At 40.3% G+C, this 23997-nt stretch overlaps 1 protein-coding gene and 1 pseudogene across 7 annotated transcripts in view; one reads left to right on the top strand and one right to left on the bottom strand.

Moving 5' to 3' along the window:
* The window catches only part of LOC126284569 (TBC1 domain family member 4), a 777557-nt gene extending 753813 nt beyond the window's left edge, over nt 1–23744 (top strand). For all 7 annotated transcript variants that reach the window (XM_049983582.1, XM_049983583.1, XM_049983584.1 and 4 more), the window contains 6 exons: nt 7296–7447; nt 11795–12047; nt 16953–17122; nt 17849–17995; nt 20939–21897; nt 21990–23744. In XM_049983582.1, coding sequence (XP_049839539.1) covers nt 7296–7447; nt 11795–12047; nt 16953–17122; nt 17849–17995; nt 20939–21897; nt 21990–22005 — 1697 coding nt within the window. In that variant the 3' untranslated portion in view covers nt 22006–23744. The remainder of the gene's footprint in view (nt 1–7295; nt 7448–11794; nt 12048–16952; nt 17123–17848; nt 17996–20938; nt 21898–21989) is intronic.
* LOC126285522 (5S ribosomal RNA) lies at nt 15890–16007 on the bottom strand (annotated as a pseudogene).
* Nucleotides 23745–23997: the final 253 nt, after the last annotated feature.

Below are 23997 nucleotides of genomic sequence, written 5' to 3' on the forward strand. Positions count from 1 at the left end.
AGGAAAGAGGTTTTAGGTAGGGTGGCAGGTGATTGGCGTGAAAGGAAGTGCTCCATTGCAGCGAGGCCCTGGGCGTGCGGGATATTTGTGTATAGGGAAGTGGCATCAATGGTTACCAGGATGGTTTCTGGGGGTAACAGACTGGGTACGGATTCCAGGCGTTCGAGAAAGTGGTTGGTGTCTTTGATGAAGGATGGGAGACTGCATGTAATGGGTTGAAGGTGTTGATCTACGTAGGCAGAGATGCGTTCTGTGGGGGCTTGGTAACCAGCTACAATGGGGCGGCCAGGATGTTTGGGTTTGTGAATTTTAGGAAGTAGGTAGAAGGTAGGAGTGCGAGGTGACGGTGGGGTGAGGAGTTTGATGGAGTCAGGTGAAAGGTTTTGTAGGGGGCCTAAGGTTCTGAGGATTCCTTGAAGCTCCGCCTGGACATCAGGAATGGGATTACTTCGGCAAACTTTGTATGTAGAGTTGTCTGAAAGCTGACGCAGTCCCTCAGCCACATACTCCCGACGATCAAGTACCACAGTCGTGGAACCCTTGTCAGCCGGAAGAATGATGATGGATCGGTCAGCTTTCAGATCACGGATAGCCTGGGATTCGGCTGTGGTGATGTTGGGAGTAGGATTAAGGTTTTTCAAGAAAGATTGAGAGGCAAGGCTGGAAGTGAGAAATTCCTGGAAGGTTTGGAGAGGGTGATTTTGAGGAAGAGGAGGTGGGTCCCGCTGTGATGGAGGACGGAACTGTTGCAGGCAGGGTTCAATTTGGATAGTGTCTTGGGGAGTTGGATCATTAGGAGTGGGATCAGGATTGTTTTTCTTCGTGGCAAAGTGATATTTCCAGCAGAGACTACGAGTGTAGGACAGTAAATCCTTGACAAGGGCAGTTTGGTTGAACCTGGGAGTGGGGCTGAAGGTGAGGCCTTTGGATAGGACAGAGGTTTCGGATTGGGAGAGGGGTTTGGAGGAAAGGTTAACTACTGAATTGGGGTGTTGTGGTTCCAGATTGTGTTGACTAGAATTTTGAGGTGTTGGGGGGAGTGGAGCTGGAAGTGGGAGATTGAGTAGATGGGAGAGACTGGGTCTGTGTGCAATGAGAGGAGGTTGAGGTTTGTTGGAAAGGTTGTGGAGGGTGAGTGAGTTGCCTTTCCGGAGGTGGGAAACCAGGAGATTGGATAGTTTTTTGAGGTGGAGGGTGGCATGTTGTTCTAATTTGCGGTTGGCCTGTAGGAGGATGCTATGTACAGCCGGTGTGGATGCGGGAGAGGAAAGATTGAGGACTTTGATTTGGGATAGGAGTTGACGGGTGTGTTCATTGGCCGAGTCGATGTATAGGTGAAGGATTAGGCGGGTGAGGGCTATGGATTGTGCTGTTTGGAACTGGTATAAGGACTGATGGAAAGAAGGATTGCAGCCAGAGATGGGAACTTTAAGTGTGAGGCCTTTGGGAGTAATGCCAAATGTCAGACAAGCCTGAGTAAATAAAATATGGGAGCGTAATCTGGCTAGGGTGAAGGCATGTTTGCGGAGGGAATGTAAATAAAATTTAATGGGGTCGTTGTAGGGATGTTGTGAGGTTGACATGGTATTGGTAGGTGGAAAGGGTAATATGAGGTTAAAGTGAAAGTAAAGAGAGATTTATATAGGGAGAGATAAAGGTGTGAAAAAAGTCGAAAAAGTGTTGGTTTGAGATGAGCTATGTTGATCATGTGCTGAACTTAGGTTGGTGAACAACAATGGGTGCAAAGGTTGGGTAGTTATGTTGTCTCCAGATCACGTTAAAGGGTGGGGAAATTCAAGAAAATTTCGAGAAATTCAAGAAAATTTCGACAAAAAAATTTTTCGAAAAAAGTTTCGAAAAAATGATTTGCGAAAAAATAAAATTCGAAAAAAAATTTTTGAATAAAATCTCGAAGAATATGTGTGTAAATGTATTCAAAGGACTGGTTATGTACTGGCAGGTTATGATAATGAGGCTAACAATTGTTTGATGAAGAAATAATAACGTGTAAACCTGTGGGAAGCTGCTAGAAAATGATCGGTTTTGTGGGAAAAACGGGAATGGAAATAAAACGAAAGTTGTTGGGAAAAAAAAAACTGAGATGGTTGTGTAATGGGTGAAAGGAACTGAAGCTGTGAAATAGTATTCACGAGTTTACACGAAATGTTTGTACACTTGGAACAATGGATTTTATAGCAGCGGTTATGTTGAAAGCGTTGAAAATTTTAGGTTACGGTTTGGAAGTAAATTACGTATTATTGAGTATAATTAGGCAGGATAAAATGTATGGTAGATTACGGAAAAATGGAAGATGAATACAAAGTGGAACTTCTTGTACAAACGAAAAGAGAAAGTAAGACGATAGAGAAGATTTCGAAATGCAACAGAGACAATAACAAACGTAATTGTTGGGTTCAAATTAATGACGGTGTAAATAAAACAGAAAGAAACTTCCACATGGGAAAAATATATTAAAAATAAAGATTCCAAGACTTACCAAGCGGGAAAGCGCCGGCAGACAGGCACATGAACAAAACACATACACACACACACAGAATTACAAGCTTTCGCAACTGGCAGTTGCTTCGTCAGGAAGGAAGGAAGGAGAGGGAAAAATGAAAGGGTGTGGGTTTTAAGGGAGAGGGTAAGGAGTCATTCCAATCCCGGGAGCGGAAAGACTTCCCTTAGGGGAAAAAAAGGACAGGTGTACACTCGCACACACGCACACACACACACATATCCATCCGCACATACATAGACACAAGCAGACATATTTAAAGGCAAAGAGTTAAGGGCAGAGATGTCAGTCGAGGCGGAAGTACAGAGGCAAAGAAGTTGTTGAAAGACAGGTGAGGTATGAGCGGCGGCAACTTAAAATTAGCGGAGGTTGAGGCCTGGCGGATATCGAGAAGAGAGGATATACTGAAGGGCGAGTTCCCATCTCCGGAGTTCGGATAGGTTGGTGTTGGTGGGAAGTATCCAGATAACTCGGACGGTGTAACACTGTGCCAAGATGTGCTGGCCGTGCATCTACTCAATCTCCCACTTCCAGCTCCACTCCCCCCAACACCTCAAAATTCTAGTCAACACAATCTGGAACCACAACACCCCAATTCAGTAGTTAACCTTTCCTCCAAACCCCTCTCCCAATCCGAAACCTCTGTCCTATCCAAAGGCCTCACCTTCAGCCCCACTCCCAGGTTCAACCAAACTGCCCTTGTCAAGGATTTACTGTCCTACACTCGTAGTCTCTGCTGGAAATATCACTTTGCCACGAAGAAAAACAATCCTGATCCCACTCCTAATGATCCAACTCCCCAAGACACTATCCAAATTGAACCCTGCCTGCAACAGTTCCGTCCTCCATCACAGCGGGACCCACCTCCTCTTCCTCAAAATCACCCTCTCCAAACCTTCCAGGAATTTCTCACTTCCAGCCTTGCCTCTCAATCTTTCTTGAAAAACCTTAATCCTACTCCCAACATCACCACAGCCGAATCCCAGGCTATCCGTGATCTGAAAGCTGACCGATCCATCATCATTCTTCCGGCTGACAAGGGTTCCACGACTGTGGTACTTGATCGTCGGGAGTATGTGGCTGAGGGACTGCGTCAGCTTTCAGACAACTCTACATACAAAGTTTGCCGAAGTAATCCCATTCCTGATGTCCAGGCGGAGCTTCAAGGAATCCTCAGAACCTTAGGCCCCCTACAAAACCTTTCACCTGACTCCATCAAACTCCTCACCCCACCGTCACCTCGCACTCCTACCTTCTACCTACTTCCTAAAATTCACAAACCCAAACATCCTGGCCGCCCCATTGTAGCTGGTTACCAAGCCCCCACAGAACGCATCTCTGCCTACGTAGATCAACACCTTCAACCCATTACATGCAGTCTCCCATCCTTCATCAAAGACACCAACCACTTTCTCGAACGCCTGGAATCCGTACCCAGTCTGTTACCCCCAGAAACCATCCTGGTAACCATTGATGCCACTTCCCTATACACAAATATCCCGCACGCCCAGGGCCTCGCTGCAATGGAGCACTTCCTTTCACGCCAATCACCTGCCACCCTACCTAAAACCTCTTTCCTCGTCACCTTAGCCAGCTTCATCCTGACCCACAACTTCTTCACTTTTGAAGGCCAGACATACCAACAATTAAAGGGAACAGCCATGGGTACCAGGATGGCCCCCTCGTATGCCAACCTATTTATGGGTCGCTTAGAGGAAGCTTTCTTGGTTACCCAAGCCTGCCAACCCAAAGTTTGGTACAGATTTATTGATGACATCTTCATGATCTGGACTCACAGTGAAGAACAACTCCAGAATTTCCTCTCCAACCTCAACTCCTTTGGTTCCATCAGATTCACCTGGTCCTACTCCAAATCCCATGCCACTTTCCTAGATGTTGACCTCCATCTGTCCAATGGCCAGCTGCACACATCCGTCCACATCAAACCCACCAACAAGCAACAGTACCTCCATTATGACAGCTGCCACCCATTCCATATCAAACGGTCCCTTCCCTACAGCCTAGGCCTTCGTGGCAAACGAATCTGCTCCAGTCCTGAATCCCTCGACCATTACACCAACAACCTGAAAACAGCTTTCGCATCCCGCAACTACCCTCCCAACCTGGTACAGAAGCAGATAACCAGAGCCACTTCCTCATCCCCTCAAACCCAGAACCTCTCACAGAAGAACCCCAAAAGTGCCCCACTTGTAACAGAATACTTCCCAGGACTAGATCAGACCTTGAATGTGGCTCTCCAGCAGGGATACGACTTCCTAAAATCCTGCCCCGAAATGAGATCCATCCTTCATGAAATCCTCCCCACTCCACCAAGAGTGTCTTTCCGCCGTCCACCTAACCTTCGTAACCTCTTGGTTCATCCCTATGAAATCCCCAAACCACCTCCCCTACCCTCTGGCTCCTACCCTTGCAACCGCCCCCGGTGTAAAACCTGTCCTATGCACCCTCCCAACACCACCTACTCCAGTCCTGTAACCCGGAAGGTGTACACAATCAAAGGGAGAGCCACATGTGAAAGCACCCACGTGATTTACCAACTGACCTGCCTGCACTGTGATGCTTTCTATGTGGGAATGACCAGCAACAAACTGTCCATTCGCATGAATGGACACAGGCAGACAGTGTTTGTTGGTAATGAGGATCACCCTGTGGCTAAACATGCCTTGATGCACGGCCAGCACATCTTGGCACAGTGTTACACCGTCCGAGTTATCTGGATACTTCCCACCAACACCAACCTATCCGAACTCCGGAGATGGGAACTCGCCCTTCAGTATATCCTCTCTTCTCGATATCCGCCAGGCCTCAACCTCCGCTAATTTCAAGTTGCCGCCGCTCATACCTCACCTGTCTTTCAACAACTTCTTTGCCTCTGTACTTCCGCCTCGACCGACATCTCTGCCCTTAACTCTTTGCCTTTAAATATGTCTGCTTGTGTCTATGTATGTGCGGATGGATATGTGTGTGTGTGTGTGCGTGTGTGCGAGTGTACACCTGTCCTTTTTTTCCCCTAAGGGAAGTCTTTCCGCTCCCGGGATTGGAATGACTCCTTACCCTCTCCCTTAAAACCCACACCCTTTCATTTTTCCCTCTCCTTCCTTCCTTCCTGACGAAGCAACTGCCAGTTGCGAAAGCTTGTAATTCTGTGTGTGTGTGTATGTGTTTTGTTCATGTGCCTGTCTGCCGGCGCTTTCCCGCTTGGTAAGTCTTGGAATCTTTATTTTTAATATATATATATATATATATTAAAAACAAAGATTCCAAGACTTACCAAGCGGGAAAGCGCCGGCAGACAGGCACATGAACAAAACACACAAACACACGCACAGAATTACGAGCTTTCGCAACTGGCAGTTGCTTCGTCAGGAAAGAGGGAAGGAGAGGGAAAAATGAAAGGATGTGGGTTTTAAGGGAGAGGGTAAGGAGTCATTCCAATCCCGGGAGCGGAAAGACTTCCCTTAGGGGAAAAAAAAAGGACAGGTGTACACTCGCGCGCACACACACACACACATATCCATCCGCACATACACAGACACAAGCAGACATATTTTTTTTTGTGCGTTTTGTTCATGTGCCTGTCTGCCGGCGCTTTCCCGCTTGGTAAGTCTTGGAATCTTTGTTTTTAATATATTTTTCCCATGTGGAAGTTTCTTTCTGTTATATATTTTAGTCGACTGGAACATTCAGACAACTAGTTTTCAGAACAGAACTTGTGATCTTATGTCAGTGCCTTATGTAACAAACTCGTTGATCCTATCAGGATAAAATTACACTAGCAACAGCTTGCAGCAAGAGAAGAACCAACAACGTGTTACTAGTGGAGGCCAGAATGCACGCGATTTAGCTCACGCAGGCTGGCATGAGGAGGGAAGGATTGTACTGACATGAAATCTGGAACATGACAAGGAATTAGAATTCAGAAAGCAGACGTAATTAGTTTGATACTTAACTTTAATCCATTAATGATGAACGTCGCTCTTGACGGTACATAATTCACAATATTATCTGTTCAGAATACATTCGTAGTAACTGAATATGGCGCCTTGCTAGGTCATAGCAAATGACGTAGCTGAAGGCTATGCTAAACTGTCGTCTCGGTAAATGAGAGCGTATGTAGACAGTGAACCATCGCTAGCAAAGTTGGCTGTACAACTTGGTCGAATGCTAGGGAGTCTCTCTAGACTATACCTGGCGTGTGGCGGCACTCGGTCTGCAATCGTCGGAGGTTTGAGTCCTCCCTTGGGCATGGGTGAGTGTATTGTTCTTAGCATAAATTAGTTTAAGTAGTGTGTAAGTCTAGGGACCGATGACCTAGCAGTTTGGTCCCTTAGGAATTCAAACACATTTAAAGATTTGTTGCATACATGACAATGATCTGCAAAGAAGAGGTATAGGTGCAGAATGTAGCACCTGTCACCTTTCATGTATACTTATAAGTCTTTTGATAAGCAATAGTCTTTGGTATCTTTATGTCATTGTAATTTAATTTTGGGCTTTAATAACAACTGTAAACTTAGTGTAATTGTAAACTTAGTGTAATTGTAAACTTAGTGTAAAGTTCAGATCATGGTGAGAATCTGAAATTATCTCATTGAAGTTATGGAAGCAATGAGATTTTAAAAAAGAGGAAACATAGAATAAAGAAGTCATGAAAATTTTCAGACTAGTATGCAGTTTTATCGTCCATAAATAGCAAAAGTTTGTTATTATTTATCATTTATCTTTGCATTCACATAGAGAACTAATTACATTTCAGGACGAACGTTTCCTAGTCATCCATTCTTCTCACGGCCTCTAGGACCTGGACAGTTGTCACTCTTTAACCTATTGAAGGCCTATTCTCTCCTTGATCCAGAAGTTGGCTACTGTCAAGGCCTTAGCTTCGTAGCTGGTGTTCTCCTATTGCATGTGAGTATCTCATATAAAAATTTGTGTGTAAGATGCATTTGCTTTTATAGCACTTAAAGCCATTCCATAATGTTTGTTCAGTAGTTAGTTAATGAAATACTTAGCTCAGTAATTCATCAGACTCATAATAAGAAATTTATATAATTGGAAAATATTTAAGAATGAGGAGGCTTAACTGATGACATGAGAGACAAGTCAGCTTCTTGGCAAGAAGATAAACAGAAGATGCAATTACTTAACAAAGGTACATAGACATGCAGGTAAAGGTGTTGTATTGGTGAAGAAATTAAAAGATAAGAAAATGAAAATAAGATAATGGAACAAAAAACTACTAAAGAGAGAGGATGAGAGTTTCAGGCAATTAATAATGGAAAAATGGTAAAGTTAACAAAACTATTTGTAAATCTTTTTAAAAGGATGTAAGAAAACAAAACAAAAATTTGGTAATAGAAATAATTGCCAACAACAGGCGTATGAAGAAATCAAAGCAGAGCTTATGTTAGGTAGCTGTCATCTGTCATTGCATAAGATGGCATAGTAAACAGCACTTAAAATTAATCACATTTCCAATGTTTGTTTAATGTTTTTATGGTTTAAGATAGTAATGTGGGTCACAGAGCAATAATAATCAGCATGAAATATTGGAAGCAATGCTAGCCTCTAATGTGCATAAAGCCCTTCAAATTATGAAGAAAGTAAAGCTGTCAGGGGACGATGGTAAGTCAGTAGAAATATTTAAATCTGGAGGAAAAAATGCTGCAAAAGAAACTTGCAATTTTTTCTTTTCCAGAAGGTCTTGTGACAATTTCAAACGAAAGTGTTGGTACATTGACAGAGACAATAACACACACACACACACACACACACACACACACACACACACACACACAAATTCAAGCTTTCGCAACCCACGGTTGCTTCATCAGGAAAGAGTGAAGGAGAGGGAAAGACAAAAGGATGTGGGTTTTAAGGGAGAGGGTAAGGAGTCATTCCAATCCCGGGAGCGGAAAGACTTACCTTAGGGGGAAAAAAAGGACAGCTATACACTCGCTCGCTCGCGCGCGCTCATGCATGCATGCATGCATGCATGCACGCACGCACGCACACACGCACGCACACACACACACACACACACACACACACACACACACACACACACACAAGCTGATATTTGTAAAGGCAAAGAGTTTGGGCAGAGATGTCAGTCGAGACGGAAGTACAGAGGCCAAACTCTTTACCTTTACATATGTTGCTTGTGTCTGTATGTGTGCGGATGGATATGTTTGTGTGCGCGAGTGTATACCTGTCCCTTTTCCCCCCTAAGGTAAGTCTTTCTGCTCCCGGGATTGGAATGACTCCTTCCCTCTCCCTTAAGACCCACATCCTTTCGCCTTTCCCTCTCCTTCCCCTCTCCTTCCCTCTTTCCTGATGAAGCAACCGTGGGTTGCGAAAGCTTGAATTTTGTGTGTGTGTGTTTGTTATTCTCTCTATCAACGTACCACCGCTTTCGTTTGGTAAGTTACATCATCTTAGTTTTTAGATATGTTTTTCCCACATGGAATGTTTCCCTCTATTATATTCAAAGTAAACAGTTGGCTTTATAAGTGGATATAACACAGTGGATCATTTGCAACTGGTGAATGAAATTTCAGTTCTAAGTAAGGAGTATGAATTACCACTTTGATGGGAATTCACTGAGTCTGAGAAAGAATTTGACCCAATTTCAACAAAATCTCTCATGATAGCTCTTGAGATACATGACATTGATTCAACCTCCATTAGTTGACTGAAGAATATACGAGTTAACACTGCAGCTTCCATTACAAGTCATCTGGATAATGGGAGATTCTTAATTGAAAGAGCGGCCAGACAACGACATTCAGTATCACTAAAAGTAATCTCAGCAGACCTACAGCAAATCTTCAGTGCCCTAAACAGGAAAAAGGAGGAATTATAGCCAAGGAAAATTTAGTCAAGAAAACAGTAAGAGAGAACTCTGTCTTTACTTACCTTCTGGAGATGAAATGTTTAGTACTGCCAGGAGGCAGTGATGATACAGTCTTAGCTTTTGGAACTGTTAATTCCTTCCTTGAGGAGGAGGGAGGGATAGGCTCAGAAGATTAAAAAAGAAGGGTAGGTCACTGAGACCCCAGGAATCCTGCTTTAGTGAGAGGACAAGATAAAGGCAGAGGTGAAAAGGACCCCCTGCCCTTCTAGTATCTCAGTGACCTGCCCTTCCTTTTTAATCTTTCCAACCTATCCATCCCTCCTTCATGAGGAAGAAACTAACAGTTCTGAAAGCTAGGATTATGTCAACGCTTCTACTTTTATTTGTATCTTGCCAGCAGTACCAAACATTTCGGCCCCTGAAGATAAGTATTGGCAAGCAGAAAGGAAGAATCACATGTTAATGGAACACAGCCTGCACCATCTTCATTTTGACGATGACATTATACAGTCTGCATTTATGGCAGCTCATGGAAGAACTTAGTCAAGGAAGTTTGAAAGTAGGCCAGAAAATAAACCATAATAAGACTAAAATATTATATAATCAAAACTTCAAACAGTGAATTGTACAAATCAACATTGAAGTCGTGGAAGCTGTGAATTTTTGTCTTCAGGCAGCTGAAGATAATGACTGGTTTGACAGGAAAAGAAACAAACAGTGAGGAAAAATGAACTGGAGCACTTTTGGTGAACATGATCAGTTTTAAAAACTCAGCATCTGCTGTGTCTGAAAAGGAAAGGTTTCAATTGATGTTTCCTACCAGTAATAAGGTATATCATTTGTATATGGCAATATAACACATCTTGCTGCACCAATGTGTTTCTTTTAATGTTTCACTTTGTTATTTAACATTAATAACACTCTTTCTGTATGTCAGATTTGTGGCAATAACAGAAAGAGTGAAATTATAAAGCTACCTCGTGCAAAACAGCAAAGAAACAGTTATGCCATTGCTTTCGATCAACAAGGAAGAATCTCAGAAACAAAAGCCCTTTTGATAATGAAAGCTGCTAACACTAAAGCTTTCAAGGATCACTTTCTGGGTCTTAGCGCTCTGGCAGAAAGATGTGGATAGTAACAGAACAGTGTGGATTAGTGGCTGTTGAGTCTGGACAAAGACATGAAAAGTAAAAGCGAGAAATCCTGCTTTTTCGGGACAGGTGCACAGTTCATAACAACTGACCACCTCTGGAGAATCTGAAATTTCATTACTTTGAAATCACAGTTGCTTGACCAGGAAATAACTCATAATTTTGAAATTTTACACCACAAAGAATTTTGGTGATAAACAGCATTGAAGAGTGTCAGAGGCTCTGCATAAAAATTTTGGCAGTGATAACCATGGGTTGATAAAGCATATAAAAATGTTACCCAAACAACTACTTTGAACTATTTCAGGAAATGCAGAATCGTCAAGCAACCAAAGAATCAACTGCAAAACAGGAGTGCAGAGAAATGCTCTTGGGTTTTCATGATAGCTGGGTCCATCATCCTGGCTTAGGAGAAAATGTAACATATGTACATTTTGATGGTCTGCGTTGTGTGTACTGGCATTGAAGTTTTGGCTATTCCAGTTGACAAGAACAAAGATGAAGAGGAGCAGGAGGAGAGTCAGTGTCAATTCCGTATATGGCTCCAAAAGAGTTACAGATGTGTTTCAAAGTACTGTGCATATATATCCCTAGAATGGAAGCAGAAAATTACAATTTTTGGCTTTGGTTGTAATAGAAAGTACACTTGACTAAGCACACTGGAAGTCACTGAAGCAGTAAAAGATCAGTTATTGCTTTGCAAAGCAAAGCTAAAATTTTCTGATGTATTTTTGGAAATTTGTTTGTGCCTTTTGCTTAAAATGGTAAAATACAAGGCAGCCCTGGTACCAAGATTTTGGAGGTATTCCCTCCAAATAAATACATAATTATGAGAAATTAAGAGTAAGCTCTCTCCAACATTACAAATGAATTGGGTCACTACAGATTTCCACAGAAAGTGTGATGACTGAACAGGACTTAAGTTCTCAGTGTCCTGCTCTCTGTAAGATGGAAAATTTTTATTTTCTGTTGTGTCATTTCTTCACATTTAATATTACTGAAACAGTAAGATTACATTCTTCAGAGTAAGTACTTACTTTACAGTAATGCACCATGCTAAACAGGTTAAAGGCAGTCATACAATGAATTCCATTATGGCAAACAGCACAAACAATTGTAGAACTGGTGCAAAGTGGAAACTTCCATCTAAACTCTAATTATTTTTATACAGTGTGATTTTGTTTCTTTTCATAACTGTTGCCTTAAGAATATCAATAGCAAATACATTTGTCTTTTCCTCTGTTGCAGATGTCAGAAGAGTGTGCTTTCTTGATGTTGCGACACTTGATGCTCCAGCGTGGCATGCGTCGCCAGTATGTTCCCGACATGGGTGCTCTGCAAGTGCAACTCTATCAGATATCACGCCTTCTGCGTGACACATTACCTGATCTGTATGCACATTTTGACACACACGATATAGCACCAACACTCTATGCAGCGCCGTGGGTCCTAACGTTGTTTGCTTCGCAGTTTCCTCTGGGCTTTGTGGTCAGAATCTTTGGTAAGCAAGTAACTTCAGAAATGAAATATGTCTGACTGCCTTTATAAAAAATAGTAACAAGGCTGATTAGATGTAAGAGGAAGGCCTGATGGCCATAATCTCGCCAGGAGAGGTCTATGTATACAAAAATGGTAAAGTGATGTGGAAAGGCGATAGATTTATGCTCACCACATAGAGCAGATTTTGAGTCACAGACAGGCACAATGAAAAAGACTGCCAAAATATTTAAGCTTTCAGAAAAAGTCCTTTTAACAGTCAACCAGACTTGCTAGGTGTATGACTGATTATCTGAGAAAAAAAAAAAAAAATGCTATGGGGTTAGGACATCCCTTAGCTTTCTTAGGGTTAGGGGGAAGCATAGGGGAGGAAACAGGTTGGCATGTAGGTGTAATTCTAGAACACATGGAGGAATTTCCACCAACTTGGAATTAATATGACTTAATATTTAGGGGAAAAAAATATTAGCGTGATGGAAGGGGGCTGGGACATCCATAGCACTGCTAGGAGTGGGTAGGAGGAAGGGTGGGGGGCAGGGGGTCGTGACAAGTATAAATAATTGAAAACAACTAATATTAATGTAGAAACCATAGTTTTTGGTGTCACTAAGCTGAATGGTGGCAGTTGCAACACAATTTCATTCTTAGGGGTTGGTAAGTGTCGATGTAGGAAGTATGTTACACGTCAGGTATAAGTGTGGAATGTGTGAAACAAGTTTAACAAAACTTGATACACATACTTCCTGCAAAAACTCTGGTAGTAATATATGGCTAGCATCCTTAGGCATGGGACTGGGGATGAGGATGGAAAGGTGGTGATATCGAAAAGGATTGTTATTAGCATTGTATCCCAATGGTTTTAAAGTCATTAGCTGACTGATGACATTTCAGCCTTACTGGTTGGATAGAGGTGTGAACAGGGTGAGATAAGATTAAATACTCCATTTGTTCTCTATCTGAGAAGGTGAATTGCTAGGAGCCAAGCCAAAGATTCAGGTTGTATACATGGCACAGCATACAGATTTAATATCTGTAAGCATGAGATGAAAGAGCAAATTTACGTATTCAATAACTGATGCTACACACTATGTGGGAACTTGGCAAGGGGACTCCCCAGATCTGATCAGTAGCAGATGGGAGACTTTGTGCTGTAAAGATTTACAGATGTTTGTTGCCAACTGTGCAGCATACCATTATCTGATGTTGACTGAATTGTTGTCTGCTTTGTCGCTAAGCTGTGCTGTCAAGGTCTGTCTTTTGTTGCACTATTTTCATTGTGTTTTTTTTTCGGAAATGAGTGGTGTGGTGGGTGGCCCGTCACAGGGGTTACCTTCTGCTCCAGTTTTGAAAAGAAAGCCAGTTATTAGAATCTAGTGAAAGCTCAAAACACAAGTTTGTGGTGCCTGCGCTGTGCTACATACTTACAGTATGTGGAGGCAGAGCTTGTTATCCGCCACACACCACCTCTCCCTCTCTTCCTGAAGTAAATAATACCTGCTTTCCCTGCAACCCCCCTCCCCCCCCCCAAAGCAAGATGCCAAGTTACAATTTGCAAGTAGTACTATATTTCTTCTTTTCTTTACCTAAATGTCAATGCTGGAGTAAATTAGACTTACTGACAGCTATTTAACGTAATAGAGGTGGTTAATGACCTACATATGAAAGAAATGATGTTGGTTGGACAAATTGATGAGTACACACTGGCAACCTGACATCTAATGAGCCGATTGCTTGCTAGCATGAATGGTGCTCTGAGCAACTCCAGAGTCGCTTGTTAGCTTCTCAATGCAAACTGCCTCCTGGCAGACACAGAGATGCTTAGGCTCGGTATGGGTAGCCACTAGCTTGCCAGTCTACACACACACACAAATCTAGTGCGATCCAGGGTGGCACAGTACTGGACGGAAGAAGAAAATGTCACTACAAGCAATGAGAAGCATTATATCTGACGTGTCCTCCTTCCTGTGAGGACTCTGAACTGGACTTAAAAATTGTGCATCATTACATTAGTTTCAGTATCTCTGTAGGTAAAAAATTACAAACGTTAACCACACAATAACGTACTTAGCCCTTTGCAGACTATCATGTGGCAAAAAAAGTTTCAGTGTTCAGTGGCGAAACAGCTAAGTGGAACACTCTGTACATTATAGTCCCATACATGCTCTGCTCAATGAAAGTAAGAAATCAAACAGTGGAAAGTCCAGTTTGAAAGATCAACAATATTATGAAAATGATAGACTGCTACTCACTGTAAAGACATGTTCAGTTGCAGACAGACACAATGAAAAGACTGTACATATTGAGTTTTGGCCACAGCCCTTTTCAGAAAAGAAAAAACAAACACACACACACACACACACACACACACACACACACACACACACATTCAAACAAGCAAGCACATCTCGTGCACACCTCATCACGGCTATTTCTGGCTGCTGCCAATAGCATTCCGGTCAGAGCAGCCAGAGATAGTGATCATGTGCAAGAGGTGTGCTTGTTTGTGTGAATGTGTGTGTGTGTTTTCTTTTCTGACGAAGGCTTTGGCTGAAAGCTCAACATTTAACAATCTTTTTGTTGTACTTGTCTGTAACTCAGTGTGGCACATTTGTGATGGATGCTTTTCAGAATAAACCACAAAAAAAAAATTAAACAGTTTTGTAAGCATAAGATAATAATTTAAAACTAACCTGTTTTGTGCCAAAACATTTTGGCTGATAATGCTTTTCCTGCTCTGAAAAGCTTCTTGCTCTTTTTGTGCAGTAAATGTTCAGAATCAAAGGGCAACATCCTTGCAAAGTTATTGTGGGTCGTCATGCCCAACTTCAATACTCTATCAGTTTGTTGTTTACTAGAGCCTCATAAACTACAAATGTCATTTTTCATCCTTCTCCCTCCCCCCCCCCCCCTCCCAAATTTGACATCACCACTCCACCAAGTGGCATCATCATAGCCAAATAGTTTTCCTGTGTTTCATAAGTTCTTACACTCTAGTCAATCTTTTTTTTTTAAAAAAAAAAAAATACCACCATGCTGTTTGTGAGCAGTGTGGCGCACAGAATGCTCAGACTTGTGTCACAATGACAGTTTTTTCCCCAAGTGATTCTGAGTCACCCTGTTCATGAGTTGGTATGTTCCTTAACATTCCTTAAGATTAAATATTTGTATTTTTAATGAGTCAGATGCTCTTCTTATAACAAAGAAGCTTCAGTCTTGTCAGTCTTTGTTTCATAGTTAAATGTGTGACATTATTGGAAGCAAATCATTGTTCTAGCAATTTCCAAGAGAACCTTTCTTATGCTTTTACTAAACACCAACAAGATACAATCTTATTGGTTCATCTAAAATTTGTAAATTTGTGTCATCTGTGAATAGTCAGTTATGGCATGTAACTACTCTGATCTGGTGGTATGGAAGACTGCTACTGGACTCACATTTTCTTGTGCCCAAGTGTGTGGTGTAGTTTGTTACCTGAGGCTGTAGCACAGCTTTGCCAGTCTGTTACTCTTGGAATAACATTAATCCCAGCAACTAGGGACTGGCTACAGCTGACATTTTCAAGCAATGTCTTCAAATTCCTCTTCAGTTTACGTGAAGTCCCAGTTAATCGTATTCAAGATACTAAAACTAAAGTAAACTCCGTCCAGTCAGGCATTGGAAGGCCCAACAGTACCAACTGGCCACCATGTCATCCTCAGCCCACAGGCATCACTGGATGTGGATATGGAGGGGCATGTGGTCAACACACTGCTCACGCGGCCATGTGTCAGTTTACAAGACCGGAGCCGCTACTTCTCAATCCAGTAGCTCCTCAGTTTGCCTCACAAGGGCTGAGTGCACCCCGCTTGCCAACAGCGCTTGGCAGACCGAATGGTCACCCATCCAAGTGCTAGCCCAGCCCGACAGCACTTAACTTCGGTGATCTGACGGGAACTGGTGTTACCACTGCAGCAAGGCCATTGGCAGTTATTCAAGATACTGTTTATATTAATAAGGGAACCATACAGAGCTGTCCTCTCTGAATGTCTTCATATAGGATTTGAAGATCCAGAACCTGGACACCAGTTTCCTAAAGTAGTAAAATTGATTTCTCAAAGTAACTAAAAAAAATGGCCTTCAAAGATCAAAAGATTTCTAAATGCTTTAAGTATCAAACATTTGTAGGTTAGCGAATTTGTTGGTAGCTCAGTGAATATTGTAACTGGGTTATAATCATAAGGTCACTAATCTAAATCTCACTAGCATTGTATGATTTTTTATTCATTATTTATTAACAAACAAAAATGTTAATTAACAAATTAGGAACAATAGTTTTTAATAGAAACATCTTTTTTAATTTTAGTTGTTGGTCATCTGAAAATAAATTAAAATTATACTGACATGTGAAATGGCCTTTTATTAAGTGAAAAAAATTTATTTACATCAATAATTAGGTTCAATTTCTAGCAATTAAAAAGTATTTGCTTTTTCTATTTAATGTTTTGTGCTTTTGTACAAACTTTTAATATACAGCAATAAAAAAAAAAAGATTTTATTATGATTCCATATTTGTTAATTAATATTTCCATTTCTTAATAAATATGGAATTTTACAAAAGCATGCTACTTGTGAGATTTGAAATTCTGATTACAGTCCAGTTAAACTACGCACTGAGCTACCAATGAATTTGTTGACAGTCTGCATATGTTTTATACTTAAAAGCACCGGAAAATCTCCTAATCTTCAAGGGCAGTTTCTTAAGGTTCTTTTGAGACCCGAGTTACGCTATTTTGGGAAATTGACCTCCGAGCATTGACCAACTGTTATAAGTACAAAGAAAATCAAAAAGGGCAGAGCAGTGCATGAGATCCATGCGTAAGATAAGGTTGTTTATTCTGACAGCTGCTACTTACAGTGTTTCTTTTTGCAGATTTGCTGTTCTTCGAAAGCACAGATGTTGTGGTTCGAGTTGCTGTTGCTCTCTTAAATGAACACAGGGAAGGCCTATTAGCTTGTGACAATTTTGAAGAAATAATGGACTACCTAAAAGGAAAGGTGCCTTCCATTGACAAAGCTACACTTGATCGCATCATGAAGCAGGTGAGATTTCTTGCAGTTTCTGAATCAGTATCTCCATATATCAAATTTATGTAGCATATTAGGTTCATATCTGTATTGTGGCACATATTTTCTGCACCACCTCAGTATACTGGCAGTCACCACAGTCTTAAAATTGGTATAGGTGCTGAAAAAGAAAGAAACTCTAATCACAGTGGAAGAAGCGCCTGTGATTATCTTCTTTGTCTACTGCCAACTTTTTAGATGTAATTCACTTTGGGACACCATGAATGGAGATGACAACCACTAACATTGTTGTGTATAATGGTATTTCAGAAAAATTGTGATCATGGGTTATGCGTAACATTATGTTGCTTTGCTATGTTGTCTCAATATTTATATAAATCAGTTTTATAAGATTAAAATGTATGTTTGATTGCTGATATTACGTAAACATAAAACACTTTTTATAGAAACAGTATTATATCACAGATTAAAACCAAACATCAACTTAATCGAAACGCATTTTTACACCAGACTTATGTGGTAAAATAGTGCGATGCAAAGTAAACAAAGTAACTTTTACAATTAAGTAGAAAAGTGAAATAAAGATATGACCTAAGCAGAGAGTTAACATGTTATAAGCAACAAATTTACTACACTTCCTCAGGCTATAGTGAAAGTAGTCCAGACATTTTCAGTGGAATACTGTAAATCGATTGTGAGGCACTAGTGTCGCTTATGTGTGATTCTAAATTACTGTTGCAGGTTTTCACAAGTGATGTTTCAAAACAACTTCATGATTATGAGGTAGAGTACCATGTACTGAAGGAGGAGATGGCATCACCTCGTGTAGACATGGAAACTGTACATAGACTTGAGGCGGAAAATAGGAATTTAATAGAACAACTGGAGGCAAGTATCTCATTTTTCACCTCGTTTCTCAACGTCCCTCAATTGTCATCAGACCTGCCAAAATAGTAACCTCTTTTGTACTTGTAGATTCATTTGAATGTTTCTGGGACAGTTTCTTCTCGTCCTGATATTTGACTGATAAGCTAATTTAGTTATGAGCATAAGCCCAATGAAAAGTATGTCAAATTGAACCATACTGACTCCTGGCTGTAGTGTGAGAGATGTGCCTGCTTTGCCTCATTTGCTGCATTGTCCGCTGCTCACCACACAGCATTTGCTTAGTGCTTCCAATGCACTTAATACTTTCCATATTCTCTTCTATTTCTGAGCTCTGGACAGGCGCTAGGAGAATTAGGAGGATTGATTTATAATGTTTACATTCATATGTGAAGTTTTATTTTGTAAATGTATAAATACATTTGCAGCTATCATAAGCTTATATGCTATTATAATATGAGCACAAACCAGATTACTTACTGCTCCTTCATTGTACAAACAAAGAGTTCTATTGAATTCTTTACAATACAACTTTGTCTGAAATACCAACTGTTGGTTTTAAAGCTAAGAATAAAATTTTTTGCGAGTCCAGCCAATAGCGCCAACATAAAAGATGATATTCCACCGCAGAAAACAAGACATGAATATCATAACCTGCACTGAAGTAGGGTGCTATAGGCATTTCAAAGTGCAAACTTTCGCTTGATTGTGATCTGCACATTAAAATTTCACAAGGCATGAGTACGAATCATATTACGCTAGAAAAATATTGAGAGCACTTTTACCAAGAAAACCTGTTTCTTCCTGCTTAGACGAATGCTCTGGGCATTTTCATTGTTCATGTCTATGACTTAACTATTACTAAGAATCCTATTTAGGACTATTTGACACATTTAATTCCATTTCTTAAAATTGCATGACCTTTTTTCATGCAGTAATCAAATATTTAATTCCTGGTTTATTGCTTAATTATGTACTTCATAAATGTGTCAGTATATTTGGGATAATTTATATAGAAAGCAGAGCAAGCATGTTCTGGCACATAAAAGAAACAATTGCTCACAAAATAAACATTGTTAGCACTGCTGGTATAAGAAATTAGTCACAGAAATGGTCACAGTATTACAAAACACTGTCACACATGTGACAACTTCACTTTACATCGCATGTCAGAGGAGCAACTACTGAATAACACTGTACACACTCCATCACTTGGGTGGCCAGTGCACTCACTGACATATCCTATCAAACAGGCTACCAATAATGCATTACACAGTCTGTCGATCGGGTGACCACTGAAACCACAGCATATCCCACCGCACAAACAGCAACTGCTGACATTTGATTGGTTGACACGTAACAAATCCACATGTTCTATCCTGTGTCTGTGTGAGTATGCGTTATACACAGGTCTAGTGAAGTTGCAGCAGTTGGGACACATCTATAGCCTCTGCTCCGTAATCCTGTTGGGCTCCATTAAATTCGGCACACAGTGGGATGAAAATACTGTTGATATAAACTGCACACAAAACTCGCACCCTCTATTATTGGGGTCCAGTTTTGTAGTTCAGTAGGGGACCATGTCCATCTGCTAGCAGCGCAGCTCAGTGGCCAGTGCTGTAAGCTCGCAGTTTGACTAACTGTGCTGGCAGTGTCACCTTTCAGCCTGTGATGTTGGTTAATAACTTGGCTAGGTCATAGTACTGTGGCTGGCTGAACTGTGCAATCGCTTGTTGCAGTCACTACAGTAACAAGAAAGTTATGCTTTTGAAACCACTAAGTTCATGTAGTTCTTTGCAAAATGTTCCAAAACAATTGTGAGAAGTTACATGTAATAGATTGATCAGAACCACTTATGCATTATAGAACAGTACTAGCTGTATTACAAAAGATGAGGTATGTTTTGGTAATTATATGACAAAATAGAAATAAATTTGAATGTAAACAGAGGGATTAATACTGTTGCAAATGTACTGCACACACATTCATATATGATGACAGGTTAAATAATTTGGAAAGAAAGAATAGATAAAGGGAACAATTAAAAGGTTACATATTTACAACATAAGGAAAAGATAGATGGCTACTTAGGGGTAAAGATAACACATTACATTACATACAGGAACAACTGTGTGCAATTTAATGTGTCATCTTCACAGTAAACAGCAATCTATATTTTCCTTATATTGTAACAATATTATGAAAAGGATAGGTGTTGCTCACCATATAGCACAGATGGTGATTCACAGACAGGCACAACCAAAAGATTGTCAGAAAATGAGCTTTCAGCCAACAGGGCGTTCATCAGAGTTAATAATAATGAGCGTAAGGCATTGTTGGCCAAGAGACCTCTCGCAGGGCGGTTTGGCCGCCGCTCCACAAGTTCTTTAACGCCACTATGACGACTTGCGAGTGAATGAGGATGAAATGATGATGAAAGACACACAATACCCAGTCATCTCGAGGCAGAGAGAATCCCTGGCCCCGCTGGGAATCGAACCTGGGACCCCGTGCGCGGGATAAAAAACACACACACACACACACACACACACACACACACACACACACACACACACACACACAAATGCAACTCGCACAAGCTCTGAAAGCTCGCATAATTATAATCTTTCATATCTGTGTTCTGCTGCCACTTAGTAAGTAGTTTTTTTCTTATCTATCCAGTTACCTTATTTTGTCAAAAATTGATTCTTTTCATAATATTGTTGCATTCCCTCCTGGATTTTCCGTTTTTGAACTTTTGGAGTTTCTATTGTTTGATAAAACATATTTATGTATTCCTACCCAAAGAACAGGAAGCAAACCTCAAGCATTACATGTTAATACATTTGTTTTAATATGTATTTTCTCTTCTCCATTGTTCGTACCACAATCATCTAGTTTGTTTCATTAAAGATACTAATCTTTTATATCAAATTTCTTGTTTAGATTGCTACAAGTGCTACCCACAGGCAGCAACAAACCATCAACAAGCTGGAAGCGCAAGTTCGAAGCTTGGAAGTGAGCATTACAACTATGGGAAATTTCATCTCAGAACTGGTAGACACAAGAAAGGATATAGAAATTCCAGGAGAGGTACGGCGCTTAATTCAGCAAGTCGCAGTTGTAGAGAGACGCAAGTCTACAACACAAAAACCAAAGATTGAAGCACTTAAAACTCCAGCACCAAGTGTCATTGAGACACCAGCCACAGAAGTTCAGAGGTCGAGTTCTGCTGCCGACGAGCTGAGTTCACAGCATCGTGGACATGCTCCCTATCCCCTGAAGTCTGCACTTAGTTCCCCAAATCTTTCTGCCCGTCTCAGTGGAGTGTCATCACTTTTCAGCAATACTCACAATAATAATAAACAGCAGAAACCGAATGCTGTTGCTACCTCCAGTGGCTCTACAAAGGCTTATTCTCAAACATCAGACATCCGTCACATGGGGCAGAAGATGGCTCAGCCAAATGGTATCGTAAAGACAGAGAGACAACAAAATGCTCCAGAGACAATTAAAACATTATCTGACACATCTACATTGAAATCTGAATCCCCTCTGGCATCCAAACCAAAGCCCCTTCGGCCGTCTCAGAGTTCCTATGAGTTGACAACTCCGATTGTGAAGCTTGTTGATGACAGTGGTGACAGTGGAAATGTGACTCCAACATCTCCCTCCACACAAGTTCATCCGCTTGACAGCTGCCTGGGTGTAAACTTTTCCTTTAGTGGGACAACCAAACTGAAAACAATAAGACCACTCCGTGCAAATCTACAGCGGAATCCAAGTTCAGAGAGCCTAAAAATTAATCCTGGAACAGATGGACTGAACATAGTCAATTTGAGACCGAAGGAACAACAGCCCCTTGTCGTTGGTGTCAATCCACAGAGTAATGGTGTTCTCACGAGGTAACCTTAGCTGTGCTAATGTAATATTGTTTAAATATAATGTAATATTGTTTAAATAGCACTGAAAAATAGTTCATTTATTTGATTTTCAGTTTTAGCTCCAGCTGAAATGTTAGTATCAAATCCCTGAATCTCAGAGTACCTAATCTGATGAGATATGTGGTATTTGCAGTCTGCCCAACAAAATCGGGGCATTTCATATTGGTAGTGTTTGCATAATGTATGTTTCCTATTTACTGATTTATTTCAGTATAAAATCAACAGTAAGTGTATTTCAAACTGAAAATGGAATTGAGTGTCTGCTGAAGCAGATAGTTGGTTTATTCAGTGACTCACTAATGCGTTTTTTATTATTTGTTCTATTTCTTGTTTCTGGTGGAAATAGATTATGTCTGTAATGTAAATTATGTGTCAAAACAGCAACTTGCTAGGAGTATTAATCCATGTCCATTCACTCAAGCTTTAACCTTGAAGTTCACCTGCAGTGTTCCTCCTCTTCCATATCCTAATGTTACAGAAATCCATCGATCTTCCAAACTGAATGTATTTACCTAATTGTCTTCCTCATCAAAATGTAGCCACATTCCAGAAACATTGATGAAAATGAATGAATATGTGAGTTCTAAGCATCTAAGAGGACAGGCCGCACAAATTATCATAAAATAAATCATTGTTTTGCATGTATATATTCCCCATTATAATTTTGAGAATTTGGGATTTGAAATTCTGTTCAGCTCTAGTTTTCATACAATTGTATTGGCAGTTTTACTTTCCTAACATTTCCTTCCCACCAAGCATATCAATTTCTGCCCTGCAAGATGTGAAAAATGACCAAGGCTAGTAAAAACGATGTGATACATGTTTTGAATCTTGCCAGTATTGAAACAATGCATGCCAGTAATGGAATTCAGCTACTGAAACACATGAATTCTCTAAAGTTTAGTAGTAACATCCAGTTTAACATTTTTATTTCTGACACCACGACTGAGAAGTCCTGTGGCTTTTGTGAAACTGGTTTATAGGATTGTATTATGATTTATTTAGCATTTTCAGATTCAGAATATTTATTTTTGTAGCCAAAATATTGATATTATAGTGATAGTGAAATGTATGACAGTTTTTTCAGATGCCAGTATTTTTCATGGCTTTAGAAAGGTTATAAAATGCAGGTCTAACCTGAGATGTATTTTTTTCCAATATTTGTATTTCAGACTATATTTTTCATTGTAAAAACTCTTCTTTAGCAAAAACAGTTATCCAGAAGTAACTAAGATATAACTTTAATCTTGTTGTCATTATTTTTTGAAATTTTAAGTGAGAAAAGGAAAGATCTCTGTTACAAATTGTTTCTGACACATATACAGTATCATTAGTATGTAAATATACTATTGTCAAACCTTGTACTTAACAGTTCTGTTAACTGTAAAGTATGTACATATATATATATATATATATATATATATATATATATATATATATATATATATATATATATATATTTGTGTGTGTGTGTGTGTGTGTGTGTGTGTGTTTTTGAGACAATGGCTTCAGATGTACAAGACAGTAAGGAAAGTATGAAAATGTGTGCGTGTGTGTGATGTTGGGAATACTTGGTGTGAGCAAATTCATTTTGCTGTGTGTACTATGGCACCAAATAGTCATTATGTCTTAGTTGAAACTGTGATTCATTACTGTTGTTAGATTGTAAGATATATTAATGGCAGTATTCAGAGAGAGTGATGACATGTTGTTGTTTGCGTGTTACCAGTAACTCAGTGTAGTATGTGAAACACATATCTATACAATGTATGATATTTACTTAATAAAATTTTTATTTCAGTTTTCAAGTAGTGCTGTTTCTTTCATTTCTTGGCCAATTTGAAGCAGTTATAGTTCACAGAATCCTACAACAGATATTTGATTATAAAATATCATTCAGAATTATGTATAAAGGCCAACAAGATTTCCAAGTAGATTCGTGGCTCTCCTCTGCTGTGGTACAGGATGACAAAATGTCCTTTGCCAATAGCCAATACTAAAGCTTTTGTTAGCTGTGCAAGGATAGAAAGAAAAAATAGCCATCCATAATACCCATTGGTG

This window comes from Schistocerca gregaria, chromosome 8 (genome assembly GCF_023897955.1).
Source record: "Schistocerca gregaria isolate iqSchGreg1 chromosome 8, iqSchGreg1.2, whole genome shotgun sequence".
NCBI lineage: Eukaryota > Metazoa > Arthropoda > Insecta > Orthoptera > Acrididae > Schistocerca > Schistocerca gregaria.